General features: G+C 39.3%; 1 protein-coding gene across 1 annotated transcript in view; it reads right to left on the bottom strand.

Annotated features, from left to right (window-relative positions):
* UNC5D (unc-5 netrin receptor D) overlaps nt 1-24,058 on the bottom strand; it is a 639,701-nt gene extending 615,643 nt beyond the window's left edge. The window contains 1 exon segment of the mRNA XM_049771507.1: nt 23,710-24,058. Within this exon segment, the coding sequence (XP_049627464.1) occupies nt 23,710-23,941 (232 nt within the window). The 5' untranslated portion in view covers nt 23,942-24,058.
* Between the last annotated feature and the right edge of the window lie 872 nt (nt 24,059-24,930).

Here is a 24,930-nt window from a genome sequence, read left to right as displayed (position 1 = left end):
CTACATGAAGAAGGGTCCTTACTCTTACTTGGCTGCCTTGAATGAGTAAATTTTCCCAATAAAACTATTGTTTAGCTTAGGCATTTCCTTGGGGCAGATTGCCATTTCTAGAAATGAGGGAGTTGATGTCTTGGTTATGACCACCAGAACGCCGTAAGAAGTCTCATAGATGCATTTCTCACAGTACCTCATAGGCTCCATTTGAGCACTTTACTCACTAGACCACGAGGTCTTTATGGTGTCTAAATTCCAATTTCTACCATACTAATCCTAAAAAATATAGAAACACTGACAAATATAAATTAGTTTGAATCATATCTGCTTCATAAATTTTGAATATTGACTAATATAATTCTCCAAATAGCCATATGATAGGTGCTATGATTCATCCCCATTTTACAGGTGAGGAGACTAAATTACAGATTAATTTTCCCATGATCATACAGATAATTGCTAGCAGAATTGACTTAAGTATTCCTAACCCTGAAAGGGCCTACATCCATTGCCATGGTTCTTCACCAAATCATTAAAAGGTAATACATGTATTATTTAGAAAAATGTTCATTAAATGCTTTTTGAAATATAGCTTTTAAAATCCAAATCCATTATGTACAATCTACATGACCCAGGAAAAAGCATTTAATGCCTTGACATTTTATGTTCTCTGCAATCTCTCATCCTCTCTTTGAGTACTCACTATAAAAGAGCCAGTAATCTAGTTAGAACTTTTATGGATATGTTATATACATGTTCATTCTCACTCCTGTCAAACATCCAACATTTAGGTCAATTTTCATGCTATGTCTCAGTTAATAAAAGTAATTAGAAATGCAGACTACTAATTGTCATTTAAGGTGATCATTTAGCCCAATGTATTACTGACTACTATTAGTTTGTACATTAATGCATGTACAGTCTCTGCCTGAAGCAAGGTCAGTTAGACTAGCAGAGAGAATATGGTAGCAATTTTCCTCTGAAAGGAGAGAAAGAATCAATCAGATCCTTAAACAGCCAGGATCATGAAAACCAGGGTTCAGATATCAGCCAGTATAAGTATAAGTATAAGCCTGCCAGCATATTCAGACTCCTTCCTTGTCATGGTCCACATGACCAATGAATGAATAGGACTAATGATCAGGGTTATTTGGACACTAGGAAATACTATAATCAAATGACTGTTGATTTAAAAGACAATAATCAAAGACAGAACAAAAAACAGGTCCCATATCATGACTAAGATGTATCTGGAAAAGACACTTTGGAAAGACAACTTCAGCAAAATTGAATACAAACAACTTGAGGCAAGCATGTAAATCATCCTCATAATAAAGTTGGAAGGCATTTTGAAATACTGTAGGAGAAAAGACCAATATTGGAGCTATACTGATTGGAGCTTAAGTTCCTACTCTGCTAGATGTATAAAACTTAGAAAAGTATAACTCAGTTTTAATTACTTTATTTCTAAAAAAGAGAACAATACCTTACTGCATTGTTACAGAGTGAGAGTGTTTCAGTGTGTGTGTACATGTGTGTATAAAGTATCTTTCACAATTAGAAAAACTCACAATTTGAGAAAATAAGAAAATTAGTTGGGAAAACTTTCTTCAGTCCCAGAACAGTTGGGTTTTTATAACATTTTTCCCAGACCAGACAAGACAGGAAGAAAAGATATATTGGGTCTGTCTCATCATATACCAAAGATGGATCTCCTTATTTCTTGAGTTTTATATAGCCCATAGATAGTGCATACCTCGCCCCTGATTTTGCATACTGAGTGTCACACAGAAATAATTCATATTTTAAGAGATATTTCAGTTAAAATATAAATATCTGTTGTGTTTAGCATCTATTCACCCATTTTTTTAATTTATTGTTTGAATTGCTAAAATGTACATATAGCATATACACAAAGATTCAGAAAACAAACTCACTCTTAAAATATCTATGCAGAGGGGATGGAGCAGTGGTGCAGTGGAAGGATGTTTGCCCTGCACATGGCTGATCTAGGGTGGACTGTGGTTCAATCCCCTGGTGGTCCCACAAGCCAGGAGTGATTTCTGAGCACATAGCCAGGAGTAGCTCCTGAGCATCACTTGGTGTGGCCCAAAAGAGGAGAAGGAGGAGGAGAAGAAGAAGAAGAAAGAAGAAGAAGAAGAAGAAGAAAGAAGAAGAAGAAGAAGAAGAAAAGAAAAGAAGAAGAACAAGAAGAATAAGAAGAAGAAGAAGAAGAAGAAGAAGAAAAGGAAGGAAGGAAGCCAGGAAGACAGACAGAAAGAAAGAAAGAAAGAAAGAAAGAAAGAAAGAAAGAAAGAAAGAAAGAAAGAAAGAAAGAAAGAAAGAAGAAAGAAAGAAAGAGAAAAAGAAAGAAGAAAGAAAGAAAGAGAAAGAAAGAAAGAGAAAGAAAGAAGAAAGAAAGAAAGAAAGAAAGAAAAGAAAGAAAGAAAGAAAGAAAGAAAAAGAAAGAAAGAAAGAAAGAAAAAGAAAGAAAGAAAGAAAGAAAGAAGAAAGAAAGAGAAGAGAGAGAAAGAGAAAGAAAGAAAGAAAGAAAAAAGAAAGAGAAAGAAAGAAGAAAGAAAAAGAAAGAAAGAAAGAAAGAAGAAGAAGAAAGAAAGAAAGAAGAAAGAGAGAGAGAGAGAGAGAAAGAAGAAAGAAAGAAGAAAGAAAGAAAAGAAGAAAGAAAGAAAAAGAAGAAGAAAGGAAGAAAGAGAGAAGACCGAGAAAGAAAGGAAAAGAAAGAACGAAAAAGAAAGAAAGAAAGGAAGGAAGGAAGGAAGGAAGGAAGGAAGGAAGGAAGGAAGGAAGGAAGAAGGAAGAAGGAAGGAAGGAAGGAAGGAAGGAAGGAAGGAAGGAAGGAAGGAAATTAAAGAAAGAAATCCTACACAGAAACAAAAAGCTCAACTTACTACATATATGGACAAACATCATCTATAAAACCCAATGTGTATACAAGCAGGAAATAATACTTTTTGTAGATGAGGAACTAAGAGTCCCTCACTTCTCAAGCTTTCTGGTTAAAATGAATAATTTTAGTAATATGTATGAGAAAATTAATAACGTCATTTTATGTCACTGCTTGACAAAAGATAGGGATTGTTTTAGTTAAATTCCTGCAGATACATTTTATCAATAAATCAAGAGAAAGAGAAAAGGTGGGAACATGGCAAAGACTAATTGCAATTAATCTTGATTAATTTTGCCTAAGAAAATTCTCAAAAATTGTTTCTATTCAACTTCAAAAATATCATAGACTAACTTGAGTAAGTGTGATGATGTCATTTTCTTGGCTTGCTACAAGTGAAGTGAGGTTTTGTCTAATCAAGCCAGACTTCATATATATAAGAGCAATCAATGTTCTAAATATATGTATTTACCTAAGTATGTAATAATCAGAAAAGCTCATATTGGCCAAAATATGATTCATAGTAATACAGAGATCTGTGGTTGGTAACATCTCCAAAAAAAATACCCTTTAAAGTTATCTGAGATATTTAAGTTTTTTCCAATTTTCCAAACTTCAGGAAATGAATATGTAGCACAGGGTTAAGGTGCCTGTCATACATAAAGCCATCCCTAGGTCTATCCCAAGCACCACATTGGTTCCTTGAGCACTGCCAGAAAATTCCTGAATACAGAGTCAGGTGAAAAACATGAGCACATTATTCCCCTGCCTCCCAAAAGACTTCTGATTATAAAACTAATGACACAATCTTATATAAGACCCAAACTAAGACATTTTAAATAAATTCAGTGTCTTTGACTTAGTTACTTTATTTAATACAGTGTTGCTATCTTTTTATTTTATTATCTTTTTTTTTTTTTTTTTTTTTTTTGGTTTTTGGGCCACACCCTGTGACGCTCAGGGGTTACTCCTGGCTATGCGCTCAGAAATTGCTCCTGGCTTCTTGGGGGACCATATGGGACGCCGGGGGATCGAACCACGATCCGTGCGCAGGCAAGGCAGGCACCTTAGCTCCAGCGCCACCGCCCGGCCCCTTATTTTATTATCTTTTATTAAAGCACTGAGATTTACAAAGTTTTCATAGTTGAGTTTACACATACAATGTTCCAGCACCAGTCCTATCAATAATATCAATTTCCTTCCACTAACATTCCCAAGTTCCTTTTAGCCTGCCATCTTGACAGGCACCTTTCTAAGTTTGGTTGTTGAAAGTTTGGGTCTCAAGACTTGAGTTCTGTTGACTCTATGATTTAGAGATGTAGTTGTCATTCCTTCACACCACCAATGCACCTGAATATCGACCTCATTATATTTAATCCTTTACTATATTTTCAAGTTCCTTATATTTGGTGGATGGTTAGAGAAGCACTGTGGGCCAAACCTAGGGCCTTATTCATGTATAACATTGAACTACATACATTCCTGGCCTGAATTTTTAAATTTCTTACAAATAACACATACACACATTATTTTATAATTCAAAATTACTATTTTCATGTGGAAAAGCTATTTGGAATATATTAAAAGTAAAGTACCCTTCAGCTCCTTAATTGTATTCATCTAACCATTTCACCTACTTGGGACTTTCAGGATGGAGTAGACCCTGCTGCCAGCCTCATAGGCTCAGCTGCCCAGTTTGCTCCTGTCAGGACAAGCAGTTCTGGAGTACCTACCTTCATGACCTTCACCAAACAGTCCACACATTATTCCTCTGGAAAGTCACTACAAAACTGTAACCATGTAAAGATGTTTTCCAGGTCACTCCTTGGATGAAGCTGTCTTGCATAGTTGGAGTTCTCATATTTCCACTCCTTTGTGCCCTTTATTGTCCCTTTTTGAAATCCCAATTCAAATTCATAAGGCCCTTAGTATTCTGAGCACACACAATTCCATTCTACTACCTCCATCAGAATACCAGCAAAATTATTCTTTAAAAACGTTCTCTGCAATAAAAAAAAATCCCTGGCATGAGATCTTTGACTACTTAAACCTAATATATAAAAACATGATCCAGTTGTTATAAGAAAAGTGATATTAAGGTAAGGAAACAAAGCATTCAACAAGCTTCTGAATTCATAATTAGAATTCCGCTCTAAAAGTTGGAGAAAGATTCATGGATACTGGTTCACAGACACATTTTTTTTCTGAACAAAGGACAAGAACAGTAGCTGATAATTGAGTTTTTTACCCATGAAATAAGTCATGAAAAAGTGTCCTGGGACAAGGTCAAAAAATAAGATTTATAGATGCATGGACTCTATGACCCTGGACATTTATTTAAACTTTAAAAATAAGAATTTTCATAACAGAAAATTCAAAAAAATTGGGTAGATAATATCTCATATCCTTTCAATCCTTAACCCTGATTTATTTAAATGATTTATCAAATATCTACTGAAACCATATTCTGTTCAAGAGTATCTATGATAAACAAAACACAGTAATATATTTTAGTTAATAAAAAGTAAATATAAATATGCCTAAAATAATAATACAAAGGGGAGCAAAAGAGATGTTTAAAGTGTGTAAGTAAAGGGAATTGTGGAGGGAAGTTGATGGTGGGACTAGAGCTGGTACATAGTGAGCATGACACTCAACTATGAAGAACTTTGTAAATCCTAAAGTCTGAATAAAAAATGCTTTAATCAGGTAAGTAAAATGTCACAATGTTCAATAAAAACGAAAGAAGCAAAAGAAAAGAAAGGATAGAAAGAAAAGATGAGAGAAAGAGAATAAGATAAAGAAAAAAATAATAACAAAAGGAAAGGAGAAAAAGAAATGAAGGAAGGAAGGAGAGAGGGAGGCAGAGAAGGAGGGAGGGAGGAAGAAAAGAAGGGAGGGAAGGATGAAGGAAGGAGGGAGGGAGAGAAGGAGAGAAGAAGGAAGGAAAGGAGGGAAGAATAAAGGTAGGATGGAAAGGAGGGAGGGAAGAAGAGAGGGAGGGAGGGAGGGAGGGAGGGAGGGAGGGAGGGAAAAGGGAGGAAGGGACGAAGGTATGAATGAATGAACAAACAAACTGTGGGGCAGTCTTGAGGCACAGAAAGAAGTCCAGCTGAACAGAAGGCACAGTAAGGGGCAAGAGAAATAAAACCAAATGGTTTTCCTAGAACTATTTGGAAGAACATTTAATTCCAAATAAAAATAATTCCTTATAAGCATGAGATTTTTGTATATGGCATGCATGACAAATGTGATGATACACATTACAATATATTCTGGGATAATTGGTTATTCATACCAAAAGTGAAATTAAATACTTAACTCAACTCTACATAGAGAAAACTCTACACAGAGAAAAATCTATTCTAGCTAGATTAAAAACATAAATATGAAAGACCCAGTATTAAACAATTTATGGTATAGAATACCTTTAAAAGATTGAAAAAGAATTATTTGAAAGCACCATACAAAATAGTTAAGTAGAAAACGATTGATAGCATTGATTACATTAAAATTAAACATGTCAGTTTTCAAGATCATAAAAAATTCCACTTTATAAGAAAATATTCAATAATGTTCAAAAAACTAAAACAAAAATCAGAAATTCTAATCATACATATCACATTAAGTATTCTTTCACACATAAAATTTTTATCACTCAAAAATAAAAAAAAGACCTAAGTAGGTTTTGAACAGAAATAAATATTAAAAAATGAGACATGAAAAGTTGTTTAACTTCAGTAGTAATCAAAAAAAATATTTCATGTTGAAGGAATCATGTTATATCCTCTCTAAATCAGCAAAAATGGTGGTACCTTAAAATATCAAATGCTGGCTTGTGACATACTGAAAACTAGTATATTGCTGAAAAATAATTTGGCATTATCTGGAAAGCATGACATATTCATGTTCTAGATCCTACTGGTCTGCTCTGAAATATACACATTTGAACATGTACACATTAGACATGTATATGAGTTTCTGGTATCACATTGCACAATAGAATAAATTGAAAACAACCCAACTTTCACTGACCACAAATCAATCAATTATAGCTTACACAATTGTATATCACCCAGGAGGGAAGTATGATATATGGCATATGAACATATATGAAATTATGAATGGGAAAAACAATTGCTGGAGTGTCAACTCCAATTTAAATTACTTTTTGTTTATTTGTTTGTTTGGTACCACATCCAGCAGTGCTCAGGGGTTACTCCTGGCTCTTCACTCAGAAATTACTCCTGGAAATGCTTGGATGATAATATAGGAGGCTTGGGAATAGAACCTGGGTTGTCTGTAGGCAAGGCAAACTCCCTATCCACTATACTATTGCTTTGGCCCCTAGGTTACCTTTAAAAAAAACTACAGTAAACTATATCCATGAGTACACATACATTTTGTTTATTTATGTTATTAAAAAACAAGTAAATGATAAGAACAAAACTTTGAGGATGATTCCTTCTAAAGGAGAACCAGAGCAGTTGGTTAAAAACACACATTGACAAGTCAGTGGTTAGTGTTCACCATCTTAAGCATAGTAGTTAACTCAGAACTATTTTAGTGTATTTTTTTTTTTTGGTTTTGGGGCCACACGTGGTGATGCTCAGTTGTTACTCCTGGCTCTGAGCTCGAAAATTGCTCCTGGCGTGGGGGACCATATGGAATGCCAGGGAGATTGAACTGCAGTCCTTCCTAGGTCAGCCACTTGCAAGGCAAACGCCCTACCAATACACCACTGCTCCGGTCCCTTTAGTGTCTTTTTAAACTAGCTATTCATATACAATAATAAATCAGAATAGTGTTTTTACAAGATTTTTATTTTATTTCCTATGCAAATAAGGAAGTACTGGCACTATGATCAAGGTAGCAATATTAGAAACATCCATGTACAGAATAATTTCTATGTCCCTTTTCTAAAGTGGCAAAGATGCACCAGCTGACCATACCCACCTCTTTTAGTCAACAACCACAGTGCTACAGGAACCAGCCCTCCACGGTTAGGGAACCAACCTTGACTGCTTAATCCTCTAGACACCAAGACCAGTATATAGCTAGGAACCGCACTCATAACTGTGATAACTTATATCCTGGACTGAGGAGACATTAGATGAGAGCTGAAACAAAACAAAATACAAACCTTCTCTCTGACTCCTCTGCTTCTGTCCAGAAGTAAAATATAGAGCATCATTCCTACCTGTTTTCTTATAAATCTTCTCCCTTTTTTTTAAAAAAAATCTCATCCCTTTGATGAACGCCTCAATTCTCTTATCCTAGTAGAAAAAAAAATCTAACTCCCCAAAGGCCGAAATATTTTGTGCCAGCATCCAATTTCACTTATCCCTGTCATTTGAGATCCAACAAGAAAAGATAAGACATAATTAAAGAAGGTGGAGAGTGAGGGAAAATTATGAGTGTGACCTTCATCCATTATTTTTTTTGTTTAACTATGATGAGGATTTTTAAATATCTTCTATAAGTCTCAAAAATATTTCTTACACACAATGTGCCTATTAAAGCAGTAGATCTCAATGCTGAATTCTTAATCACCTGAGAAACTTAACTGTGTGTATCTGCAAGCGCATATGTGATTGCATGTGCATGCTACCCCAAGATTCTGACTTAATTGTTTCAAAAATAAAGACCCTGTAATAACTGAAAGACATCACAATTATTTTGTTTCTACTTGGAATTTAACCTACACACATATGTATTTCTATAAACTACAGTTATGCTAAACATCTGATGCCATCATTCAACTTACTATATTATAAAAGCCATTTAAGCAAATTTTAAATTTTTAAATAGAAATATTCAGGTACACAAAAATGAAGGAAAAGAAAAGGGAAAAAGAAAAGAAAAGAAAAGAAGAAAATATACATTCACGCACATTTAAAAGACCTGTCTGTGAATTGTTCACTTAACCCTACATAACAATACTACAAAAATATGCTTTTTGTCATTCTGAAAAAAATGCTTTGGTTCTTTGGTTAATAATGACCAGGAATCTGCAGATTTTTAAACTCATCACCATCTCCAGGCTGCTCCCTCCCCCCCCAAAAAAAAGCCTTCACTGATAATTGCTAAAAATAACCAAACCCTGAATATTTTGGCACCTAATCTCTAAGAATTAGAAGTTTTCAACACCCTAGGTGTCTAACACCTTCCCTATAAGGTGGCTCTGACATGAATAACAACTAATCTTGATGCAGCCACCATAGTTTTTTTAAAAGCTGCAGCTCAACTCCAGGCAATTTTTTTTTAGGCAAGTTATCATGGCCATCAATGACATTCTTTAAAATAAAGAGCAACAGGAGAAGCAACTGGAGCTTTTAAAATTATTTGCACTCACTCACTTTGGATGCAAATTTATGGCCTTCTGAGGGTGTCCTTGGTCTGTTGCTGCCAACATCAAAAGCTTCTTCAAAGCAATTCAAGTCAAAGGCTTGTGCACATTTAAAATCAGCTCCACCTAGTGTCCGCTGAGTTTCCAATTCCTAGGTAGCATTACCTCACTGACAAGCTATTAGCTAACCATTCAATTTGGAAAGTGCTATCTTCTTATCACAAGTGAAAATCCAAATTTAAACTGAAAAAAAAAATGAAATTAAAGTGATTTAATAAGACTGTGGAATTAGTAGTTGTGAGGCAAATATCACTGTAAAATTATTTCCTCTGGGTAAATCATAAGGTCCTCTATTCCAAAACTATATCACTAAAATCTGGTTGTAAATGAATGTTAGAAGATATAAGGTAAATATACTCTTGCATATGCATAGATTTTTTTAAACTGTATTTAGACAGGATTTAGGATGTATTAGTAGAATCATACTGAACATATTTACTACCCACAATATACAAGTTAAGTCATTGAAACAAATTTCATCCAAAAACGCAAAAAAGTCTAAAAGGCAAATCTCTTTTGCAATATGAATTTGCAGTGTACACTGAAATAACTTCGAGCCTTCAAATCAGAGTCTCAAAACACTAAGAAGAAAAGAGCCAAAGAAGAACAATCTGTCCTATTTTAAAGGTATTTTAAAAATATAAACATGTTAAATAAAAGAAAAACATCCATAAACAGAAGGGTCAAAATGGTCAATAATCTTTAGTCTTCTGGATCATTCTTTCAAGTTCTTTTGTGCCTCTATTGATTACTTTTGTTATTATAGGCCTGTAAAAAAAAGAAGAAGAAGAAGAAGAAGAAGAAGAAGAAGAAGAAGAAGAAGAAGAAGAAGAAGAAGAAGAAGAAGAAGAAGAAGAAGAAGAAGAAGCGAGGACAACACTGAGAAAGTGAAAAAGCAGCTTCACGAACAAACACTGAGAGAAATGACCTCTAAGCACCATGTAAGATCATGGTTGCATGCAACCTCCTTTACAAATTGGTTGTTCATAAAAAGATTCAAGATTTGACCTAGAAATGTTTGTATTCTTTTCTGCATGTTAATTTTAATAACTTTTTAATAACTTATAATATTATTTTTACAAATGAGAAATAGACATAGAAACTGACCAATTCTGTATTTGTCCAGTGTCAAATAATAAAGCTATTTCTTTTTACTGTTTTCTAAATTTCATCTTTTAAGCAAAACTTCTCTAGTAACCTGAGGGAAAAAACTTTATATGCATAGTTCAAAACAATCAAGGCTAGGGCTAGAGTGATAGCACAAGGGTAGGGCATTTGCCTTGCAAGGCCGATCTGGACTGATGCAGGTTCCCCGGCATTCCATATGGTTCCCCAAGCCAGGAGTGATTTCTGAGTGCATAGCCAGGAGTAACCCCTGAGTGTCACCGGGTGTGGCCCAAAAACAAAACAAAACAAACAAACAAATAAAATGCAGGCTCAAATGGCAACCTTGTCCTTTAAATCTCTAAAAGAAGAATAAAATTAATTGCCTAAGAGGCAAGCAAAAAGAATGGTGTAATATCTTGTGTTTGAGTCAAAATTTTTCTATTAAAATAGTGGAGAAGACTATAAATCTGGATACTTAACGTGGAATCTTAATGATTAGTTTTTACTTAAAAAGAGGATCTCACACCAGTGCCAGCTCAATGGCTGAGTGAATTTTTGCATTCAGTGTGTGCTGGAGGTTCAATTTCCTTGCACTCCATGGTCCCCTGAACATTACAGGAAGTGACTCCCAGAGTGGCTACAGTCACCTTGGAGCGTGACCTAAAAACTGCAACAACGGGAAGAAAAATTCAGTCTAATAACAGTTTCGTAACCTGTGACCACATACCTAAATGAGCAATGAAGAACTGAAGTGGAGGGATTCCTAACCCATTGCACTGCTTACATAACCTTCTTCTCTTTTTGTTCTGGAGTCACACCAGGCAGTGTTTCTGGCCTCATACTCAAAGGTCACTTCTTGTGGGGCTTCGAAGACCAGCTAGAGTGCCAGGGATTGAACTCAGGTCAGCTGCATAAACGTCAATCAACCTAGTTTCTGTACTATTGCTCTGTTCCAGCCCCTATACAACCTACCTCTGTTGCGCATGTGTTCATTCATTTACACCAGTAATTTAAGAGAAACTGGTGTATAAAATTACTTTTATTGTTTAAGCCTAGTTTACATACTTTATTTTTGAAGTCCACTAATTATCATAAAAATTTTTATAAACTTTTTGAACAATTTTATGTAAAGTTTTTATAGATGTTAAAATGCCAGGCTAGAGAAATAGTAGATCATTAAGGTATTTTTAGTTTGTAGCATGCAACAAATCTGGTTCAATCTATATTACCCCATACAGGAATTCCTGAGTACTGCCAGGAGTGATCCTGAAGTAAGACCTAAACATCAGTCCAGAGCATGTCCCACAAATAAATGAAAAAATTTAAATGCAAAAAAAAAAAAAAGGTTCTTGAAATGATAAAAATGCAGTAAACAATCGATGCTGGAAATAATAATAGTACCATAGAAAGTGAGAGCAGAAAGGAGCTTAGCACACTGGTAATCTGATTAATCAAATCGTACTACATATGGTTCCCAGAACCCCACCAAGGAATGACCCTTTATTGCAGAGCCAGTTAAGCTCTCAGCACTGCTAGCTGTTCCCATCCCCTCAATTTCATTTTTTCATTTTCACATTTGTACAAGTTATCTAACCCTTTCTTGCTTTAAAAACAAGTGGGGGAAGTGACATAAAGAAGACATGATCTCAGACTTTACAGACTACTATGAACTTTTTGGCTTGAGCAAGCCAGCAAGAGAGAAGTTGGGGGTTAGACAGAAGGTAGCGAAGGATGAGACAGGAGGAATGGCCATATGAGTATTAAGAAACTGATTTTCAAACCAAACATGTGGATGTGGATCTCAAGTGTAAATGCTATTAATGCAATTTAAATGAAGAACTTAGAACTTTAATGACACAGGTTTCTATAATATGATATATGGCATTTTCTTAATATATAACATATACAAAGAGATCTCCATGAATTACAGTGTAGCACTTGTCTCCCTGACAATGATTAATAATTGCTTGCCCCAGCAATGTAATCCCCAGCTCAGGAAATGATATGGTAGAGCAGTGTTGTTGACCCCGAGGGAGAAAGGAGCATCTCCACAACTTTGAGGTGTTAAAAAAATAAGCCCAAAGGATGGGGTGGGGGCTGGGTGCTTTGAGAAAAAAACAAGAATGACAAATCATTATTCAATTATATTTCTTTAAAGCAAAACCCCAAACATTTACATCCCACCCCCACACCTCACACTGGCAAAACCTGTGAACCTCATGATCGCTTTTTTTTTTCTTTTTAAGGAAAACAACTTTGGAAATTTCCTGATGAAAGCTGCCTGGCGATTGCTGTACCTTTTGATCCCAAGGCTGAGGGATATACAAAGGTTATTTACTTAGATGGGTTACAGTTTCACTTCTCCTAGCTCCTTTCAAAAGGCTTTTAATACCTTTCTCTGGCAGAGACTTTCATATTGGGGCCAAGATAATTTCCCTACCTCTTTTTAAAAATAGGTCTTAAGGACACATTGGTGATAACTTATTGAAATTTCAACTGCACTGTGCCACCAGATTACTTTCACATACAAATTAAAAGACTTTAGCCTGATTGTATAAGCATGCACAGAAAAAAATAAAATAAAATGAAGTGTTGGCACTTGAAATAATAACAAAGGAAAGACATTTAGATATTATAGAGATTAAAAAGCTAGACCCTTTCTAAATAGGGGTCTGGAATATAACACATTGTAGAGTATGCACATTGCATGTGTGAAGTCTTGGGTTCACTCTTCTGCACCCTAAGAAATTAATTAAATTAATAAACCAACAGTAGAAATTATTGGTTCCTCTAATCTAAGAAAATGTTACACAGAAATGTCTCACTTATTTCATATTATAGTATTCCATTTTTAATACAACTCCAAATTTACTTTTCTGCAATAACTTCTGATATACTTCCATCTGACCTTTACCAAGGAGGGGTGATTTCTGTTATGACATTGAGAATTTTAACGTTATTGTATAGTCCAAAAAGACAACTTTGGTATCATAAAACCTCATTCCTTTTGTTCTCTCTCTCTCTCTTTTATTGTTGATTTTGGGCCACACCCCTGTGACGCTCAGGGCTTATTCCTGGCTATGTGCTCAGAAATCACTCCTGGCTTGGGGTACCATATAAGACACAGGGGATCAAATCAAGTCTGTCCTGGATCAGATGCATGCAAAGCAAATGCCCTATCACTGCTCTGGCTCCTTGTTTTCTCTTCTCTAACATACATACTTATACTTCCATAGCCCTGTGCAAGTGGCACATGACAAAGATGTTGTGTTGTTCACCTTAGATGCAATCCATCTATTTAGAAATAAAAACAGAAACTGCATTGCACGGTAAAGTAGCTCAAAATGCCCAGAAAACATTGAGAGATGCAACATCTAGTCCTAGTGCTCTTTACTGTAACCTATTTGACCTTGCTCAGAAAAAATATAGATCTCATTCCAAATCATGGTGAATATGAGAAGAAAAAGTGATCGCAATTGTGCACAGATTTCAAGTTCCATGCCAAAGAATTATTCTATAACAAAATGAACCAGGACAGTGTCCCCAACTTATAATTAAGCATATTTCATAAAAGTTTTTTAAGCTACACAGATTTTACAATTCATTGAGGAAAGAAAATGTAGAACCTATTGATAGGGTTGCTTTTGTTGTGTTCTCTTTATGGAAGCAAATCTCCTGAGCAGTTTTCACAATAATGGGTACTTTTAGAAAATTAATCTCAGATTATTTATACTTCAACATAAACATTTAACAGTATTTCCCAAAGTTGCCAAAGCTACCTATTAGAGATTTTGGAATAATGTGAGACAGTAGAGTGTAAGGAGGCTCAAGTTCAAGATTAAGCAAGTCAACTTTGGGGCCAGAGGCCAGAGCAATAATACAATGAGTGAGGTACTTGTTTTGCATAGAGTCAGCCCTGGTTCAATCCCCAGCATCTATGTGGTTAGCAATGCCCTGTCAAGAGTGATCCTGAGCAAATTTAGGACTAAACAATGTCTGATGAGGGAGAAAGAAAGGCAGGGAGTAAGGGAGGGAAGGAAGTTGGGAGGGAAGGAGAGAGGGAAAATGGAGGAAAGAAGAAATGAAGAAAGGGTGGGAGAAAAGGAAGGGAGGGAGGGAATGAGAAAGGGGGAGGAGGAAGGGAAGAAGGAGGGAAGGCAGGAAAGAAGGAAGGAAGGAAGGGAGGGAGGGAGGGAGGAAGGAAGGAAGGAAGGGAGGGAGGGAGGGAGGGAGGGAGGAAGGGAGGGACGGAGGGAGGGAGGAAGGGAGGAAGGGAGGGAGGGAGGAAGGGAGGAAGGAAGGGAGGGAGAGAGGAAGAAAGGAAGGGAGGGAGGGAGAAAGGGAGGAAGGGAGGGAGGAAGAAAGGAAGGGAGGGAGGGAGGGAGGAAGGAAGGAAGGGAGGGAGGGAGGAAGAAAGGAAGGGAGGGAGGGAGGGAGGAAGGAAGGGAGGGAGGGAGGGAGGGAGGGAGGAAGAGAGGGAGGGAGGAAGAAAGGAAGGGAGGGAGGGAGGGAGGAAGGAAGGGAGGGAGGGAGGGAGGGAGGGAGGAGAGAGGGAGGGAGGGAGGGAGGGAGGGAGGAAGGAAGGAAGGGAGGGAGGGAGGGAGGGAGGAAGGGAGGGAGGAAGGGAGGAAGGGAGGGAGGAAGGGAGGGAAGGAGGGAGGGAGGGAGGAAGGAAGGGAGGAAGGGAGGAAGGGAGGGAGGAAGAAGGAAGGAGGGGAGGAAGGAAGAAAGGGAGGGAGGAAGGAAAGGAGGGAGGGAGGAAGGGAGGAAGGAAGGAGGGAGGAAGGGAGGAAGGAAGGGAGGGAGGAAGGGAGGAAGGAAGGAAGAAAGTGAGGGAGGGAGGAAGGAAGGAAGGAAGGAAGGGAGGGAGGGAGGAAGGAAGGAAGGAAGGAAGGAAGGAAGGAAGGAAGGAAGGAAGGAAGGAAGGAAGGAAGGAAGGAAGGAAGGGAGGGAGGGAGGAAGGAAGGAAGGATGTTCCCAGGAGGCACTAAGTATTGTGTGTATGTGTGTGTTAAAAATTGAGGCCAAATAATTTTGAAAATCTATAGGTTGAAGACTTTTATTTAGCAAAAGGCATTGGACAAACACACTGATTATTCAACTTTGCTTGAAGGGCCCTCTCATATAAAGATCACTGTTTTTGCAGGAAATATAGACAGAAGCCAGTGCCAGATACCATACCAAATATCTTAACACCAGCATTTCAGTTGCTTTTGGAACCTCGGAATCCCCTATGAAGAAAGACTGCTCTAGCTTTCTTTAATCAACTACTTTTGTTCAACTTCTTTTTTTTTTTTTTTTTTTTTTTTGGTTTTTGGGCCACACCCGTTTGACGCTCTGGGGTTACTCCTGGCTATGTGCTCAGAAATCGCCCCTGGCTTGGAGGGACCATATGGGACGCCGGGGAATCGAACCGCGGTCCTTCCTTGGCTAGCGCTTGCAAGGCAGACACCTTACCTCCAGAGCCACCTACCCGGCCCCTTTGTTCAACTTCTTAATGAAGTGTACTCTGTTTTCTCATTCCCCTCAACTACACATCATTTTCTGATGTAGTTTTGAGATTATAGGTGTAGGCGAGAGATACCTGAATGTTAGGGCTCTAAATAGGAATAGCAATGCTTCTTATTTAAAAATGTCACACTTCAGGGCAAATTGTTCAACTACTGAGGGACTCAGTTTCCTTTTTACTATGAAGAATTAACTCTGATCAAGACTTCAGACTGCAATTTCTTCGTAAGAAAAATCAAGGAGATGGAGAGACAGAGTACAGGGGATCTGGCACTTGATTTACACAAAGCCAACCCAGTTTGATATCTGGCATCATATAGAATCCCTTGAACAGTGCCAAGAGGAATTCCTAAGCACAGAGTTAAGAGAAAGCTCTGAATATAGTTGGGTCCCATCCCCCTAAACTAAAAATAAATTTTAAGGTTTTCAAGTTACTGTACCTAACTTTACAAACATTTGCAGAACTTTATATTAAATGGGTGCTCTTAGTTTTAGGGGAGTTTATTTGGGATGAGTTAAAACTTACGTTCATGTTTTCCTAGTCCTACTGCAATTTGTTTTTATTCTTATATTGACATCTACTTTGTATGGATTTGTAGGTAAAATAAAAATCTCAAAATACTAAACTAGCTTTAAAGCCACCACTGGTCCGATACTACTCAAAGTGTGAGACATAGTCCATATAAACTGGAAGTCATTCAGAAATGCAGATTTTCACACAACACCCACTCACTATACACACCCCTATTCCATCACATTGACTAAATCAGAACACTCATTTAACAAGATCTGCAGTGATTAAACTGCAGATTAGCATTTGAAAAGCACTGATTTATGAGTTTCAAATATTATCAGCTTAGCAACCATAACCCATGATCATTGGTTTCTCCGCCTCTCCCAGGAGATTTTATTAAATTAAATTCAAATAAAGATAGCAAGTAAGTAACTACAATTGCTAGCAGAAGCTACCAAACACTTTCAACAACTCTCCACAGCATGCCATGCATTTGAAGGCTTATCTTCTGGTCTGATACAGAAAATACAGATTGCTGTTACCGTAAATTATCCAAAAATAATCTGTGAATGATATTAAACAAAACAATGCTGGTGTCATCATGGTGTTAGGTTCCTGTTTACACTTTATCTTCCTGTGTCTTCTGATTCCTCTGCCTGACAATTACCTACCTTCTGGATTTTCACAATGTCATTCTTCCATGGAATTTCCTGGTTAAGAAATTACAGTGCTCAGGACATGCAATCACAAGTGTCAAGTTAACTTGATCACTCAGGTTCTACTTTGTTGAAGTATATTTTTCTACATGATTGTCCCGGACCTTACAATGGCCTGGTTGTAATAATTCACATGCTAAGATCTCTCTTAACAGTCACCCACTTTGATTCAGAAGTTGGGGAACAGAAAATTAGCATCGCATTAAAGTGGCATTGCTGGCACTTGGGAGTTCCCTTTTGTTCCTATTTTTTCACCTCTGTAGATATTGTCAGAAGGCACTCAGGTTAAAAGAAAACGGGGTTACCCTTACTTCTGTCCTCTCAGGAACAAGTTTAGAAAATATCTTATGTCTTATGCATCAGTGAGCTGATGCAATCTGAAAAATGCAATGTTTCTACTTTAACCCCCTAAACACAACCTGAATATTTGTGCTTCTGTGCTCAAGTTCAGTAAAGTCGAGGTCAAGGGAGATGTTGAGTACAAACTGTGTGATACATACCATATTGCACACATACCCATTCTCAAAAGAAATACTCCAAAAGAACAGCAGCATTTGCAGTGACTTTTGAACGCAGTCCAAACAGAATATATTAGCATCCACCTAATTCTGAAAATCATCTACGCACAGCGTGTGTATGTGCACAATAAGGCCATATGATGCAATGTGGCACAAACAATTAAAAGTTCTTTTCAAAGTGGAAATGCAAAATAGAACGAATATCTATTTTCTATAAATGAATCAAGCCATCTGCTATGCAAGAGTAGCAGCAGGAGTACCCAAAACAGCAGAAACAGCAGCCTCTGGTGTTAACAATCTATTCTCAAATCTCATGCCCCACATTCCCTGGCAAACAAGGCTAAAAATACAAGACATGCAACAAATAGTCTCTTGGTATCTGCCATTCCATGGATGGCGTATTCAATCAGAGAAATATTTCCTGTTGAAATTCAAAATTGGAAGAAAAAAAAGAAAAGCAAGCTTTCACATCAGAAACTGGCGTTCAGAATTTTAAGCGTAAATCCAATTCCAAAGTATATGAAGCTGAATGGTGAGAGGGTGGTTGTTTTCATACAACACAAGTCTCTGAGATTTATCTGAATATATTTATAGATTTATATAAGCTACTCTAAATTCTTTTATAACTCTCAGAGTTATAGAGCTATAATTTCAGTCTTTTTTTGTTACTAAAATACAAGGGTCATTTTATTTTCAGCACAGTTGATAAAACTATCATTGTGGTAAACTCTGGAATCTCAAGGTATGGCTAAAATTTGGCTTACTTTTAGACAACCTTATGGAATTTAACGAGTTACTTAACCTATCCATGCCCTCATTTTTCTTAACAAAAAAAAAGAAGAAAGAAAGAAAGAAAGAAAGAAAGAAAGAAAGAAAGAAAGAAAGAAAGAAAGAAAGAAAGAAAGAAAGAAAGAAAGAAAGAAAGAAAAGAAAGAAAGAAAGAAAGAAAGAAAGAAAGAAAGAAAGAAAGAAAGAAAGAAAGAAAGAAAGAAAGAAAGAAAGAAAGAAAGAAAGAAAGAAATACTAAGTCCTGAATAATAGCACAGCAGATAGGGCGTTTGCCTTGCATGCAGCAGACTTGGGTTCAATCTCCAGCATTCCATATGGTCCCCCAAGCCTGCCAGAAGCTAATTCTGAGCACAGAGCCCAGAGTATCCTCTGAGTATCTCTGGGTATGGCCCAAAAACACCCCCCCCAAAAAAGAATACTAATAATACTTACCTCATAATTTTAAGGATAAAATTAGCTGATTGTGTAAAGCATTTAGAATAATGAGTACCACACATGAAATAAAATAAGTACTATAATTATTTCATAGTCAAACAAAGCTACAAAAATAAATGCTTTCTTGTAAAGCATAATAAAAAGAGTGGCAGCAATGCTTTGGAGGAGATTCTGTAACACTGACTACTCAGCAAAGAGGATTTGAGCAGAGAAGTGTCTTTCCAGACTGCAAATGACAGAGCAAAGTCCCAAGGGTTATTCATTCTTGCCTTTGGTTCAAGGAGGTAACTAAAATAGGCCAGACAAAAAGATAGTGGCCCAAATCCCCAAGTGACAGGACCTAGAGTACAGGGCCATCAGGATTAATAGCAAAGGTACAATTGACAAGGAAGCCTTTTGGTATACACATCTCCATTAACAGGGTACCCAGAACTACCTTGCTGAAGGAGACATTATGGAATCAATCTGTATACACCTGTCTTGGAATAAATGTTTCAAACATGTGGTCTGAGTCCCAAAACTACATATTAAAAAAAAAACAAGTGCAAAGGAAAGGAATTAAACATTCACTCTCTTCTGTACAACCTTTGAAACTGGCAATAATTTTAACTGGGCATTACAACTGGTTGGGAGTAAGACCAAAAAAAAAAAAAAAAAAGAGTTAGGAGTCAATGAAGAGTCAGAAAGCACTGTGCTTCCCTAAGGGATCCAAGTTCTGGACATACCAGATCAATTTAGCCCCTACAGTCAGAGAGAGTACAGAGAGGACTCTGGAATTCCCTAAGTTTCCCTATTCTATGGAGTAATACTTGACTATAAAAATGGTTGCCAGAGAGATAATTTGGGGATTAAGGGACTAAGTTGCATGCTTTACCCAGGCTGACCCCTTTGCTCACCAGCACCAAGAGTTGCTCTCATGAGCTACAAAGAGACACCCAAAAGCAATGCTAATATAAAGTTGAAGAACCTGCCAGAGTAGTGCAGAAAATCCCAGCACCGCTGGACCACTATATGGCTAAGAATCATGATGGCATGATTTCCTCACTCCCTGAGCAATGACAAAATTAATTTTGAAAAAAATGTGAAACAAGGGACAGAATGATAGCACAGTGGTAGGGCATTTGCCCTGCACACAGCTGACCCTGGACAGATCTGGGTTTGATCCCAGGCATCTCAATATGGTCCCCTGAGCCAAGAGCAATTTCTAAGCATATAGCCAGGAGTAACCTCTGAGCATCACTGGGTGTGGCCCCCCAAAAAAAGAAAAAAATGAAAAGGATGAGAGAAGGATTTAGGGTCATGCCTAAATAATTAGTCCTTGAGACACCTAAGAGATTTATTTGGGAATGGGGGTCAGGAGCAAGGTTGGGTCACACTCTGTGATACTTGACTTTCTGTGTGTAAAGCAAGCATCTTAATCCCTGTATTATCTCTCCATCCCCAATTTAAGATTTTTCCTAAGGGAACACAAATTTAGTAGGAAAGAAAGCTCCACTAATCTGTCCAACCCAAGAATTGTGGGGATGGTGTGGGGGCTGGGGGGGGCTGGCAGGAAATTGGGAAAAAGCACTCTTTGTCCTAACCCAATAAAAGACAAATTTGGGGAGAAAATGAATAGAATAAGGAAAGGGCAGCTAATGATATTCTAACTGAGGAAATGACTATAGATTTAAAACTATGAACTAGCCTGACAAATGAGTTGAAGGATCTGTAAATCATGAGACCCTATTATGTCTATAAAATGAATGTGTACTTCTCTTATCCTAAATGCATTCTTAGAATTATCAGAAGGAAGATTACATTGTCCAGAAAAAATTTTGAAAGGATTTTATAAAAGCTTTGGCTCTCTGACATGATCTTCTTTCCTGCCTTTAGACTAGGATGTACTGTATTTAATAAACAAATGGCAATAAAGTCAACAATGGTACTTTCTTTTTAAACAAAGAACGAAAACCAATCAGTATGACAACACTATGTGGATTTAATTAGCACTTGGCAGGTTCATAACTAACTTTTCAACAGCCTTCTTTTAAGTTGGAAAGTGTTAAAATATACAGTAAACGTAGCACCAAAGTGCCTTCCTTATAACATGTTAGCATCAGTTAGGAACATAAATACAAAGAGAAAAGTCGCCTCCAAAAGAGGAGCCAGAGCATCGCTCTGTTAGGACATGTTACTAGTTTTGGAAGTCAGTTCCTTTCCCGTACCTTGCTCTTCGGGCATATGCAAAACCAACCACCTGATGTCTCCCTTGAATTTTGGGGGTTGTGGGGGTTGCATTGAGCATGGAGGAGAAAAAGAAAAAAAAAGAAGAGAAAGAGTTGGTGTAATCCTCTGCGCTTGAAAGCAAATAAATTCAAATTGTAAGGAAAATTCTACTAAAAAGGCTCCATAGGTCATCTAAGCAAATGGGATAATTTTATGTTTCCTGTTGTTTAAGGAAGGTTGAATATCTGGGTTCAAATCAACATCAAGGGGCTTCTAGAACCAAAACTCCTTCTTGGGAAAGTAAGAACCATCACTCAGACCATCACTAGAGTTTGGTGTGATGAGGACTCAGCAAGAACCCCACAATAGTGCTCTTCATCTAACCTTCAGTGAAGGAAAGGGAACCATCCTGGCTGGGAGCAATTGAGTAATAAGGAATCAGGCCCTTTGCCCTTGGCATTAATAAAAACTTCAATTGTGCTCACTAGCCCAAAGCCTGGTGCAGGTAGGTTTGCAGGTTTCCCATTCTGCACACTACTCATGTCTTAAGAAATCTCTGACAGATGCTAAGAATAAGGTTTATACCCCCAAGAAAGTAAAATATTACAAAGAAAATATTAGTCAGATTTACTGCTCCACTCCATGTGTCTTGAACATTACTCTGATCTGTGGTAGGTGTTGTAAATAAGCCTGCAGAGTGTACAATACATTTTCCAGGAGACCTTTGAAGAACAGCTTGCAGAGGAGAGGTGCTAGCCTTCACTTCACAGCCAGCAAAACTCCATCCAAGATCCTTTTAGCATGTCTCCACCTCTTGTTTTGAGTTGGCTTCAAGACAACTCCACCAAACAAAGTGCAAAAGATCAATGCATGAAATCTGTCACAGTTAGGGACTGACCAGTAACTGACCAGTCCTTAGGAACTCAGACATCTAGATCAACATTTGAAAAAAGCCCGCGTTTCCCCAGAACAGTGTATTAATAATAACAGCTGACTTTGCAAGGAGGTATACTCCGTAGTAAATTAAATGGCTGAAGCATGTGCTCCTTCCAGCAAAGGAAAGAACTGTACTTCCCCATAGAGCTGTATATGCAATGTGTATGAGAACGGAGGCTCATTTTCAAACCTTTGCTGCTTTTTTTTTTTAAAAAAAGCCCGAACTACTCCATTAAAGAAAAATAAAGTTTTCAGAAAATGAAATGCAAATAGTCAGTGAACAGTCTCATAAAATGGAAAGCCTCTAGCCACCTCTTTCCCCTCTTTATTTTTATTTTTTTTAATTCTTCATCCCACACAGTCCCAATGCGTTGAACACACCGTTAGCCTTCCCCCAAATAAGATCATATTGGGTTTTGTGATCGTCCTCAATGCTTTCCACCCATTTTGCATTTTACTACTCAGAATCCGTTCAGGCTAGGCAGCAGAAATGAAACTGAGGTGGTCGGTTCAGTCTCACGAACCGAACAAGCAGGAAAATAAATAAATAAATAAATATAAAAATACATTCTAAGCCTAATGCATGGCACACAGGGAAAGAGAAAGGTAAGGAAGGACTGGAATGAACAGCTTACAAAATATATATCAATTCCTAGGGGAAAGCCTGTGTACTCAAGCTAGGGGCGAAAAAGTCTCTGATCATCTCCAAAACAAGTCCGCGAGATTTATCATTAAGTTGATGCTCCCCGTCCTCGCTCAAGGTGGAGCTGAAACCAGTTGCAAAATTCCACTCCGCAGAACTCGAGTTGGAGGAGGCCAGCAAAATATGGGGTCCCGTCCAAAAGAAAACAGCGGGTTGCCAGGGGTTCCGAATCTGCACCCTCAGCTCCAAGCTGGGGTAGGGTGTCAGCTAGGGAGAGGAGGAGATATGGGCTGACCATCCTGGGGGCCAACCGTTTCCCCGGGATTGGGCACTGCGGGCGCAGCCAGACGCCCGCTGGTACCCGCATCTCTGCCGAGCTCCTGCGCACACATCGCGGCCTGCAGAAAGGAAACCCCAGCGCTGCCCTAGAAGAATCCCCATGGCTAGTGATGCCCGAGAGGCGTCAAGATGATGCGTGGACAGTCAAGAGGGTGTCAGTGTGCGGCTGCGCCCCCAAAATAAGAAGACACCCTCTTTTGCTCAAGCATCTCCCTTAGCACACCCCTCTCTCTCCGGGAACTCTCGGACATCACGACAAGCGCCCACTCCTGGTGGATCTCTCCTTGGAAGGAAGTGGAGGAGGACGAGAGAGAGAAAGAGGGATCGGAATGAAAGGTGGGGTGCTCCGTCTGCAGAGAAATGGAGCGAGGGACAAGAGGAATAAAAATAAAAAAAAGGTTGGGTGGGGGACCCTCACTCCCGGCTAGAGCAACCTGTAGGATTGAGGCTGGTGGCAAAGTTGGGGTGCAAGGCGGGGGTCGCCTGCGGAGGTCTGGCGCCCCAATGCCAGCCTAAATTCAGGCGGATTTAGGAAAGAGGTGCGGGACGCAAGTTGCAGAGCCCCAGCCCCCCAGAGCAAGGTGCGGTGCCCGCACGGTCTTGCAGGAGGGTGTCACGCCTCTTCTTCCCCGCTGTCCCTCCAAAATCCCGAACCCCGCTATTACCCCGAGTGGTTTAGCTTACTTACCTCGAGCAGCAGCAGCAGCGGCTCCGGCCGCCCAAAAGCAAAGCCCCAGCCAGGGGAGCCACCCGCGCGCCCCGCCAGCAGCGCCTCTTCCCGCGACGGCCGCTCTCCCCATGGCTCTGCGCGCCCCGGATCCTCGTCTACACCGCTGGAGAACCAAAGGAGTCTTGGGGTTCGAGACTCGGGGTGTGTGCGGGGTGTTCCTTCGCTGGAGACTCTTGCTGCCTATAGCCATGGAGCGCCTCTGGCTGCAACCCCAGAGCAGATCAGCGCCCCCATGGCCTCCCACGGCGAGGCCACCTCCCGCTTCGGCCGCGCCGCGAAGAGCGGAGTCGCCCCGGGCCGGCCCGCTCGCAGCAGCCCAGCCGCTCGCAGCCCGGGCTCCGGGACTACGGAGCGGAGAAGCGGGGCCGCATCGCTAATGAGACCCCTCGCGCCCGCCCCGGCCCCGCCCCCTTCGGAGAGGCGGCCAATGAGAGGGCGTGGGCGTGGTGGTGGGCGTGGCCTCGGCGGTCGGCCGCAGGCGAGGCTGGAGGCGGGCAGGTGCAGGTGAGTCCCACGGCGGCTGCAGGCGCCCCCCAGGTGCCTCCTCCTCCTCCTTCTGCTCCTCTTCCCTGGGGTTGGGGAGCGGGTTTGGCCCCCAGTTTTGCTAGACTGTCACACACACACACACACACACACAGACACACACACACGCACACACAGACACACACACACACACACACACACACACGCACACGCACACACACACGCACACACACCCTCTCACTAGCTGAGCCAAGCCTGGCGGGCCTCTGGGAGGCGAATGGAGCGGCCCAGAGGCTTCCATCGAGACCGCCTGGGTAGACATAGAATCCTTGCACAAACAAACCAGTTTGGTACAACTTTCAATGATTCTGTCTCCTGCTTCCTTCCTTCCTTCCTTCTTCCATTTTGGAACCCCAGATACGATCCGACATCTCTCCAGAAAACTTGGAGAGGAAAAAATGACACGGAAGGCAAAAAGGACGGACGTCAGACGGAGGGGGAAAATGATGCTCACCTAAATCCATTTATTGCATCTAGTCCAAACAGGAAGGCATATAAATGAATGAATAAATGAATGAATGAGGAGGTGGGAAAATTACTCCGTGCCGGAGTGCAGGGAGGGATATGCGATGGGTTTTCAGAGTCGTCGCCCTTTTCCTTAATTCTCTTGTTTGAGGTATATGGGCGCTAGCCTTC

Source organism: Suncus etruscus, chromosome 4 (genome assembly GCF_024139225.1).
Source record: "Suncus etruscus isolate mSunEtr1 chromosome 4, mSunEtr1.pri.cur, whole genome shotgun sequence".
Taxonomy (NCBI): Eukaryota; Metazoa; Chordata; class Mammalia; order Eulipotyphla; family Soricidae; genus Suncus; species Suncus etruscus.
This window is presented reverse-complemented; position numbering and strand designations above follow the sequence as displayed.